At 38.1% G+C, this 11,370-nt stretch overlaps 2 protein-coding genes across 2 annotated transcripts; both read right to left on the bottom strand.

Moving 5' to 3' along the window:
* Positions 1 to 1,343: 1,343 nt before the first annotated feature.
* LOC121035712 (keratin-associated protein 6-2-like) lies at positions 1,344 to 1,935 on the bottom strand. Its single transcript, XM_040483608.1, has one exon. It carries the CDS (start codon positions 1,895 to 1,897, stop codon positions 1,652 to 1,654), a length of 246 nt encoding a protein of 81 aa, XP_040339542.1. The 5' UTR covers positions 1,898 to 1,935; the 3' UTR covers positions 1,344 to 1,651.
* Positions 1,936 to 5,264: 3,329 nt separating this feature from the next.
* Positions 5,265 to 5,832, bottom strand: LOC121035711 (keratin-associated protein 6-2-like). The gene has a single exon (XM_040483606.1). It carries the CDS (start codon positions 5,789 to 5,791, stop codon positions 5,504 to 5,506), a length of 288 nt encoding a protein of 95 aa, XP_040339540.1. The 5' UTR covers positions 5,792 to 5,832; the 3' UTR covers positions 5,265 to 5,503.
* Between the last annotated feature and the right edge of the window lie 5,538 nt (positions 5,833 to 11,370).

The following is an 11,370-nucleotide window of genomic DNA, read 5'->3' as shown; positions in this document are numbered from 1 at the left end:
ACCTCTGATTTATCCAGAACACAGTCAGTCCCCAGAAATGACTTACATATGTCCCATCTGTGAGAATTGTCCAGCTATTGAAAGAACAACTCTTTCCTCGTCAGTAAGACACATTATATCCTGGGTGTAGTTTTCCTCCAGGACTGACCTTGATGGCAGAGCCATCTTCCTTGGAATTAGCCATGTCGTGGAGTCTCCAGGAGCAAGGGTTCTCAGACCCAGATTTTGTGCAGTGACCCTTGTCATGGAGACGAGACAGGGAGTTTTTTATTCTGCTGGTTGAAATTGTGTCTGAAAGACATTTTTTGTTGTAGGACCTAAATGTTGGAGGTCTACAACAAAGTAGTACAACAAAGTAGTACTCCCTCAAACTCAGAAAATCAACTGGAACTATTAATCTCATTTTATATCTGCCCCATCAGTGAGCCCATTTAAAGCACTAGCCTTTGTTCTTTTGCACTAAAAATTGTGGCACCACTGATCATACCCAAAACTCATGATTTTCTCTTTCCCCTTTAAATTTACAACTGTTCTTTCTAGTATTTTCTTGAAAGTGACATCAGTTCATTTGAACAAAATGTCAGAAAACCTCCTTAAATTAATTCTGCAAAACTTAAATCTGCACTCTCTTCCCAAGGATGCTGTTTTATTCACACCATAGAAATTATCTCTCTAAATTTATCTGATTAATTCTTCTTCTTTTTTTTTTTAATTAACCTACTAGAATGGAACCACTCTGAGAGCAAGAAATTCACCTATAACTTTTCTACCGTGCCTTCAGGGTGTAAGACAGTTCCCTTTCAAAAACATTCAAAACGATTTGTCAATTAATTGACTTAAATCAATTTACTCAAACTCAGTATATGCCAACAGATATATTTGGATTTCCTTCATAATGCAGATGATCAATACCACATTTTTCTTTTACTTTGCATTTCCTTAGTTCTTTATACCTGAGCTGAGGCTGCTTATAATTTCTCATTAATCCTAGAAACTCTCTCTTCCATTCCATTCATCCTTGAAGCACTCAGGCCACACCTCCTCTCCCTTCGACTTGTGTCACAATCTCCTGAAGAGGTGTTGTAACTCCCCCTTACCTGTTCAACTCTATTGTAAATACAGTGTGATTTCAAGGACACAGTTCTTATATTGTGTGATTTGTGTTGTGGTGTTAGGGATACAAGAAATAGTTGGAGAAGTCATTTTCTCTGATGCACATAAGAGAAGAAATGCTTGTATTATGTCAAGGAAGAGCCTTCATACTCATGAAATATGTCATCAGTCCAATTATCAAGAGAGGATACAACATCTCAAAAGAGTAATTCACAAACAAAACACAGAGATGTGTTACAAGCAAAGAACCATTTTTATTGAGAATATGGGATTTGTTAAATGTGGGATGAAAGGATCATTGCCACAGTCACAACACAGAATCTAGATTGGGGGAGTAAAGACTAACATTTGGAAAATAGTCAGATAATACTACACAGCCTCAAGCCAGAAGATGTCATCCACAAATGTTCACCTGAGGTCAAAACTCCTATGAAGCATGCAATTACTTGGAAATATAAATCTTGGGAATGGATCCATGAATCAGCCCTCTATTAAGGCATGTCATTTCAGAAGCAAGTGGGGCTTGGACAGTGATGTTCTACCAGCAAGAGGAATAACATCTTCTATAGAAAAATGGCCGGTAGCCACAGAAGTTGGAGCCATAGCCATAGCCACAGCCATATCCGGTGCCATAACCACAGCAGGAGCCATAGCCACAGCCATATCCTGAGCCATAACCACAGCCATAACGGAGGCCATAACCACAGCCATAATAGGGACTGCATCCACAGCCATAGCCATATCCACAGCCATAGCCACAGGAGTTGCTGTAGTTACAACACATCTTGCCAAGAGAAGAGAATTCACGTGGGTTGTGAGAGGATGTGGTGAAGTGCGTGTCTTCTACTTGCGTTGGACCCTTATATACTGTCAGTAATTAGCAGAGCATGTCACTCATCCCCTGACTTACCCAACAAATATGTAAGCAACTGTGTTGTTCCAGTCACTGTCAACAAACAATAATGTCTTGGGTAAGGTGAGCTCATTAATATGGAGACTCCAGTTTTATTTAAAGAACAGCATTTTAATTCACTCTGCCAAAAAAAAATATTTCAAGAGAATCATTTGCTTTAGGTAAAACTGGAATCATGTTTACAACATCCTATCTTTTAACATACTTTATATAATAAGGCTGAGGTAAATTTTGAAAAGTTTTGTCCTCCTTGATCTTTCCACATTCCCAAAATATCTACCTCTGCCCATAAGAAAAGAAATACTTCATCTCCTTCCTGGAAACATTGCAACATCTTGCCAGGATTCTGACATCCAGATACCTACTGCAGATACCTACTAGCTGCATGTGGGAGAAATGAGGGAAGACTCTAATCCCAGCCACAGAACAAACCCCAACAACAATGAAATATCTGCTATACTATGCCAATAGTGTTGAGATCTAGAAACCTTGGTTTATAACCTTGCATCTATAGCTTCTCTATTTATTGGTGTCTAATTCCAAATATTTCCTTTCTCTTCAGGTAAACCAAATATAGAAGCATTCCATCACCAGACATGAAGTCAAGAAAAAAACAGGAAGAAAGAAAGAAAGAAAGAAAGAAAGAAAGAAAGAAAGAAAGAAAAGAAGGAGGGAGGAAGGGAAGGAAGGAGGGAAGGGAGAGGAAGCTGTCTCTGTTTTTTGTTTGTATGGTTGTTTCTTGGGATGTTTTTGCTTATCTTCATTGTCTAGGCTTTACATCAATCACCGTTTTATGAATCTGGCAGAATCCAAAATTTGCATTACTTTTTAATGTGACAACTATAAAATCCAAGCTGGAAGAGAGTACAAATTCAGGAAGATTATTCCCTCTACTCCACACTAAAATTTCCCAACAAAGAAATGTGTGACATCCAGTCTTTTATTAAATGCTTTCAACTGGGAATTTCATAAAACTGCTGATTTCCTTTCCTGTGATCCTTCCTTAGTAGACATTTTTCCTTCACTTGACAGTATTTCCTATTACTTTTTCTAATATCTGATCACTCTGCTGTGATTCATCCCTTAAAGGAAGTTTAAGGAAACTATATCCATTACAATTGTTCTTTGACTTAATTTTCTCTACTTTTCTACCATGCTTGTAATTCACAGCTATAAACTCTAATGCACAAAATCCCTAGAATACACACTTGTTTTTCTAACACCCTCTTTCTTGTCACAATACTCCTGAACTATTGGAAAAGTTTTCTAGCTTTAATTGCATTATTTCTAGTACCTTTCCATTCAGATCTCTGGATACAGATCCATCACGGCAGAAGAAATCATCAGTATCACCAGTAGGTAGAGTTCCTGGCACATAATTTGAAATCAGTCAATATTTCCCCAATTATAAATGAATTAAAACAAAAATGTGTTCAAACGTTGGTGTGCATTTAGTAGTTATAAGATAATTCAATGTATTATCACAATGTTCTTAATCCATTCAAGCTGAGAGTCACAAATGTTCTTTGAGTGAGCCTCAAATTTCACATTTGGAGATAGTCATCAGTTTATGAACACATTTTTCCTGTTGTATAAATTATCTTATATACCTAATAAATGATTAACCCTTTACTGGATTTGTAAATTATCATACACATGCCTAATTTGATATTCTTCCCTCTTTCAGAAAGCCTTCAAAGACAAGAATATAATGAAACAATGAGTAAATTTTTAACAAACTGTAATTATTAGCATTCCTTTCTGCTGTTTGTTTGTAAGTGGTACCCACCTCAGATTAACCCAGAGCACAGTCAGTCCCCAGAAATGACTTACAAATATCCTATCTATGAAAACTATTCAACCCTTAAAAGAAGCCTTATTAATTCATCAGCAAGACACATTATATCTTGGGCATAACCTCACTTCAGGGCTGTCCTTGATGACAGAGCCATCTTCCTTGGAATTGGCCATGTTTTAGTCTCCTAGCTCCAAGTTCCTCAGATCCAAACTTTGTGCAGTGACCCTTGTCATGGAGATGAGACAATGAGTCATTTTTCTATTGGTGGAAATTGAGTCTGAAAAGACATTTTCTGATGTAGGGTCAAATGTTAGAGATTTGGAAAATCACACAGGGATAGAACACTGAAGTCAGAACCTAACAAAGTAGTCAGCCCTCAAACTCAGAAAATCAACTGGGACTATTAATCTCATTCTTATATGTGCCCCAAACAAAGAAAGCTCATTTAAAGCACTAGATCATTGCTCTTTTCTACCAAAAATTGTGGCACCACTGATCATACCCAAAACTTAGTGAATTTCTCTTTCCTCTTTATACCTACAGCTGTTCGTTCTAGTATTTCTTTCAACGGGCATTAATTCATTTTACACAAAATGTCAAAATACCTCCTTGAACTAACTCTCCAATACTTCATCCTGCACTCTCTTCCCAAGGATGCTGTTTTATTCCCTCCATAGGAATGATCTCTCTAAATTTATCCAAATTAATTCTTTTTTTTTTTTTTTAATTTTCACTTACTAGAATGGAAATGCTCTGACAGCAGGAATCCTGTCTACAATTTTGCTCCTGTATCTTCAGCATGTAGGATAGTTCCCTTTAATAAACATCCTAAACTATTTGTGAGTTAAGTGACTGAAATCAATTTCCTCACTCTCAATATATGCCAACAAATACATCCGGACTTCCATTAAATTACAGAGGATACAATACCACATCTTTCTTCTAAATTATCCTTTCCTTAGTTCATTAGACACCTGAGTCCATTTCTAATTTCTCATTAATCCTGGAAACTCTCTCTTCCACTCCATTCATCCTTTAAGTACTCAGGCCACACCTCCTCTCCCTTGAGCTTGTGTCACAACCTCCTGAAGAGATGTCATTCCTCCTTATCTTCCCCCTCCACCTCCATTCTAGATACACTGTGATATCCAGGTGACAGTTCTGAAATACTATGTGATTTGTGTTGGGTTTTGAGGACCTTAGCAAGAGGAATATGAGAAAGGTGAAGAAGACATTTTCTCTGATTCACGTATGAGTAGAAATGCTTGCATTATATCAAGGAAGAGCCCCAGGTTCATGAAACACTGTCAGCCCAATTTTCAAGAGAAGCCATAACACCTGAAAAAAGGAGTAATTCACAAGCAAGAACACAGAGACGTGTTAGAAGCAAAGAACCATTTTATTGAGAATAAAGGATTTGCCCAACTGCGGGGTGTTAGGATTGTTGCCACGGTCACAATGCAGAATCCAGATTAAGGAAGTAAAGACCAATATATGAAAAAAAGTAAGATGATACTATACAGCCTCAAGATGCCATCCTACAATAGCTGACCAGTGGTTAAAGCCTCTGTGAAGCATACAATTTCTTGGATACAGAAATCTTGGGGTATGGATCCTTGACTCAGCCCTCTATTAAGGTGTGTCATTTCAGAAGCAAATGTGGCTTGGACAGTGATGTTCTAGCAGCAAGAAGAATAACATCTTCTATAGCAAAATGGCCGGTAGCCACAGCAACCAGAGCCATAGCCACAGCCACAGCCATATCTGGTGCCATAGCCACAGCAGGAGCCATAGCCACAGCCGTAACCTGAGCCATATCCACAGCCAGAGCCACAGCCATACCAGGAGCCATATCCACAGCCACATCCCCTACCATAGCCACAGCCATAGCCTGTTCCATAACCACAGCCATAATAGGGGCCATATCCACAGCCATAGCCACAGGAGCTGCCGTAGTTGCAACACATGTTGTTGTCAAGAGAAGAGAATTCACGTGGGTTGCGAGAGGATGTGGTGAACTGTGTGTCTGCTACTAGCCTTGGACCTTTATATACTGTCAATGATTGGCAGAACATGCCATTCATCCCTTGACGTTCCCAACAAATATGTAAGTAGCTGTGGTGTGCCAGGCACCGTGAACAATCAATAATGGCTTGGGATAAATGAGCTCATTATTTTTGGACACTCTTGTTTTATTTAAAGAATGGCATTTTAATTCACTCTGCCAAAGAATCGTCTCACTAGAATCATGTGCTGTCCATAAAACTGATACTCGCCTTCACAACCTCCTATCCTTCAATATATATAACAAGGCTGAGGGGAATAGAAAAATTCTGCCCCTCTTTTTTTTTAAGTTTATTCATTTATTTTTGAGAAAGAATGAGAAAGCAGGAGAAAGCAGAGAGAGGGAGAGAAAGAATCTGAAGTAGCCTCTATACTGTCATCACAGAGCCCAAAGCTAGAACTCACAAACCTTGAGATTATGACCTGAGCCCAAGTCAGACACTTAACCAACTGAGCCACTCAGGTGCACCTGTCACTCCTGATCTCTTCTCTTTTGTAAAATAGCTGCCTCTGCCAATAGGGAAGAAAATAACTCCTATCTCCTTTCTGGAATCCTTGCTACTTTCTGCCAGGCTTTTCCCACTCACCCTCAACTTCCATTCCTCCACCCTTTTGTTCAATCCTCCTCAGATCCCAAGACGCAGTTCAACATCTGATAATTCATTCACTTTCACTGGGACACTGACTATTAATAAGTTTGGAGAACTGTGCTATATATGCGTGTATCTTCTTATATGTTCTTCTTCCATGTACCAAGCAAACTGAGGTCCTGGGGAGTAGGGCAGCCCTCCTTTTCTGTCTCATTTTCTGTGGCTATGTAAGTGTCTTGCAGTTTATTTGGATGAGAAAACAGAATGCCTCAGTTAAACCAAAAACGAAACTTTTTTTTCCAGTGCAGATCTTATCAGAGTTTCATATCATGAGGTACCAGTGCCTTCCTTCAATTTTATAAACCAGTTTTTCCTTCTCCTACCACTATTGTTCATTGCACATTTAGTTCAGAAGCAGAAGAGTGAATAACTTTAAGATACCTACAGCAAGAGCCCGCTCTCAATTCCTGACACTGTCATGACATAAAGTAGCACACAAATCAACTTTTACCCCTATTTATATGTAGATTCCACTCTACTCATTCAAAGTTCCCAAGATTACCCGGTTGACAGAAGGTCTCAGTCTTTTACAAAAATGCTCATTGTGATTTTGAAATACAATATGTATGTCCCCTTTCTTCCAAATTACTCTATCATACTTGCCTTCTCAACATATAAAAGAGGAAAGTGTGTGTCCTTTCTAATGCCAGTAATATTTTCTGGCTACCCTTAATTCTCAGTTAATAAAACTTTCCTTTACAGACCTGAGTGTAAGCAAGCTTTTCCTTGCTGCTACTGTCTGTATTGAATGATCTTCCTCTTTGCTCCTATATGCAGACATATGTCATAGCACTTGCCAAGATTTCTTGAAACTACTTTTTTTTTTTTTTTTTTTTTTTTTTTTTACTAATGATATTCTAGAGGAAGCACTGTCCCTTCAATGTTGGAACCTTTGGGCAGAGCTGGTGTTTGGTCCACATTTTATACAAGACAGATTTCAGGATCAGTGGAAGTTAAAGTATAAACCCAAATCGCAGCCACATCTGAGAGAAAGAAATGTAGCAAGGTGTTTTGATGCCACACTGAATAAATAGTCTTTCTACTGAAGATCAAAAGATGACCAGGATTGGGGCACCTAAATGGCTCAGTTGGTTAAGTGTCTGACTCTTGATTTTGGCTCAGGTCATGATCTCATGTTTCATGAGATGAAACCCCGAGTCAGGCTCTGCTCTGACAGCACGGAGCCTGCTTGGGATTCTCTTTCTCCTCTCTCTCTGCCCCTCCCCGACTCACACTGTCTCTCTCTCTTTCTCTCAAAGTAAATCAATAATTTTTTTTAATGACCAGGATACAGAAAATAGCACTTGCTTGTTTATTTTTAGCCTTCAAATTTCTACCACATTCCAGAAATGTGTACTATGTATGACTTCTTTCCCTATTTTCTCTAATTTTTTGATTGATTTTCAAAGCCTCAGCTGAACCACTGTCATTTTTCAAGAAGACACCTATAATTAGCACTTGGATCAGATACGTATATACATACATGTAGATGTATAGATACATACACATACATACGTGTGTGTGTGTGTGTGTGTGTGTGTGTGTGTGTGTGTATAACCTCAATACCATCCATACATTACCTCAATTACAAAATTCCATGTGCAACACAACTCAGCACTCCACAGCAAAATATCCTGATATCCTAAAAGTGACTGGGATAAGCAAAGAATTCATGGGAAAAATATACCTTTCAAGGAACCTCAATTCTGCATCTCTATCACCAAAAAATTACAAAATTCATCCCTATCCATAATACAGTAAAGACTAGAGTTGAATACTGATTTTCAGAATTCCTCAGACTCCTTTTTTCCCTCCCTGGCCCCTTCCTCAGACTTGTTATCCTGTATGATTTTCTATACGGTGATCTGGTTAGGTTCGGTTAGTGGCAAGTGATCAGAAGGACACTTGCTCCAAGTTCTTGACATTTCAGAAAAAGATTTAGAACATAGCAGAAAATGAGGTGCTCTGCAGGACTCAGCATCATGTCTTGCCCAGCCTTTCCTTCTCACCTTGTTTCTTCCACAGGGTAGTCCACTGTCAATGACACTTCTCATGTAGGTACATCTTGTTGGAATCAAGCAAATGGGAAAATACCTATTCTATTGCCTCCTTTTGCACTTGCATTCAATTGCCATCTCAGAAGGACTTGCATTTAAACTCCATAAACTTCCATTTAAAAGAATATAAACTCTAGGGTCACCTGGGTGGCTCAGTTGGTTAGGCGTCTGATTTCCACTCAAGTCTTGATCTCCTGGTTTGGTTCGTGAGTTCAAGCCCCACTTCAGACTCTGTGCTGACAGTGTGGAGCCTGCTTGGGATTCTCGCTCTCATCTCTCTCTGCCCCTCTCCCACTTACACTTTATCTCTCTCTCTTTCAAAATAAATAAATAAATTTTTAAAATATATATATGTAAATTATAAAGACAACTGGTTCTTGAAGCAAACTTAGGAAGACCACACACCCCACCTGCAGGATGTGGAGGGTTAAAGAAACAATATCAGGACCTCCAGTGCTTTGGTCCTTGCATACATAGTCCCTCCCAGCTTTTTAGTCCCAGAAACTCTGTAGCCCTAAAAATTCTAACACTATATTTAATCCAAAGAACAGAACTACAAATATATTTACCTGCATCCCATCTTCCAGGGGAAATATATTAAATTTTCACTTGACCTAACCAGAATCCCATTATTTTTCTAATTGAGTTTTTCTCATCTCTGCACATAGTTCTAAAATTACAATAGTTTGTAAATAACTTATGCATTTGTGTTGACTGCTTTGTTTGCAAAACATTCCTTCAGCAACTTAGCTGAATTCCACAGACACTAAGTAAGCACATGCCACAGCCAAGGTGCTGTCTTGGGAACTGGGAATTTGCAAAGATGGTCACACATTCTTATCCCAGGATTAAGCATCTGCACATATAAAGAGACTCCTCAAAAGAAGAAGATCTAGTGGTTCTCTCTGGGCCATCCTACATTTTAACTGTCTCTACTGTCTCTACTCATCCACTTTCCACACCACAAGAGAAACAAACTATAAACCTATTAGCGCATCCGTATCAGTAGTTGTCAACCTGTGAGTGATTTTGCCTCTTGGAATCTTGGAGACAATTGACAATATCTAGACAGGTGGTCAACTGTCAAGGCTTGGGTGTGGTTGGATGCTACTGGCATGTAGTGGTAGAAACTGGGGATGCTGCAAATTCTTCAGGGCACAGAACAGCCCCAACAACAATGAAATAGCTGGTCCAAAATATCAATAGTACTGGGATCTAGAAACTCTGGTTTATAGTTATGCATCTACACATAAGCTTCTATACCTGTAAGTGTATAAATCCAAATATACCCTTTCTTCTCACTCTATATCAAACATCTGACCTTTCTATAAACAATATGCAATCATAGGGGTGCCTGGATGTCTCAGTCAGTTAAGTGTGTGGCTTCAGCTCAGGTCATGATCTCATGGTTTGTGAGTTCAACCCTGTGTCAGGATCTGTGCTGACAGCACGAAGCCTGTTTGGGATTCTCTTTCTCTCTCTCAATCTCTCTTTCTCTCTCTCTGCCCCTTCCCCACTGGCTTTTATGCATGTGCTCACAGTCTCTCTCTCTCTCTCTCCCTCTCCCTCTCCCTCTCCCTCTCTCTCTGTCTCTGTCTCTCAAAAAAAACAAACACACCTTTATATATATATATATATATATATATATATATATATATAGTCATAAAAAGTGGGGTTTTGTTTGTGGAAGATATTTTGGCTAATCTTACAAAAAAGTGGGATTTTGTTTGTTTGTTTGTTTGTTTGTGGAAGAGTTTTTAGCTTATCTTACTTGTCTAGATTTTACTTAAATCACCATTTTCAGAATCAAACAGAATACAAAATTTAAATTTACTATAACAACTATTAAATCCAAGTTGGAAAGGAGTGCAAACTATGAAAGATCATTCATTGTACTGAATACTCGAACATCAAGGGCAAGGGGAAGAGTGGTGATTCAGAACTTCATTGACAACCTTCAACAGGGATCTTTACAAAACTGTCAATTTCACTTTTTTGAGAACTTCTATTAATAAATATTTTTTCTTCAGTCAATAAGCCTTCATTTTTTCTTTTTTGAATATTTTCCACTGGTCTAATCTGATCACTCTCTATGTTTCACCTTAATAATAAACTTAAAGAAAATACATTCCATTCCACTTACCTTCAGTTTCTTTCCTTATCTTTCATCCTTGAAATTCAAAATTATAAATTGTGCTTCACAAATTCTTTAGAATAGACCATTTTCTTTTCAGGGTCACTGCCAACACCTTCTTTCATGCAAAAATACCCCTAGATTATTGAAACATTGTTCCATCTATATTGCATTATTTTCAATACCTTTCCATTCACAATGCTGGATACTGATCCGTGATAAAAAAGACAATCTCTATTCTGTGCATCCCTGAATGACCAGCTCTGAGTACAATGCCTTTCAGTAATTTGTACTTAATATCTCTCCAATAAAAAAAATGGATGGATTAATTCAAACATATGTTCAAATATTGGTGTGCCACATATAAGCTTTAAAAGATTTGGATATATGCTTAAATCCTCTGAACACTAGTTTCTTCTTTCTTTAAAATTGGGTCTGAGCACATTACAGAATTGTTTTCTTTGTTTCATGCCTATTCAGTGCTTTAGGTAGGAATTGTTCTCAATAAATTTTATTCCCTTCATCTTATTTTTCTCACATCATAGTTTTAAGTTCTCATAAAATAATTGTTTTTCAAATATCTATACTTATTTGTGCAGAAATGCTGATTGTGTCTGCACTTAACATAATAACTTTGTAGT

Source organism: Herpailurus yagouaroundi, unplaced genomic scaffold (assembly GCF_014898765.1).
Source record: "Herpailurus yagouaroundi ecotype Mexico unplaced genomic scaffold, PumYag 162, whole genome shotgun sequence".
Lineage (NCBI taxonomy): Eukaryota > Metazoa > Chordata > Mammalia > Carnivora > Felidae > Herpailurus > Herpailurus yagouaroundi.
This window is presented reverse-complemented; position numbering and strand designations above follow the sequence as displayed.

Excerpts from the sequence above, each read along its gene's own strand:
- LOC121035712 (XM_040483608.1), bottom strand. The coding sequence starts at position 1,897 with ATGTGTTGTAACTACAGCAACTCCTGTGGCTATGGCTGTGGATATGGC.
- LOC121035711 (XM_040483606.1), bottom strand. The coding sequence starts at position 5,791 with ATGTGTTGCAACTACGGCAGCTCCTGTGGCTATGGCTGTGGATATGGC.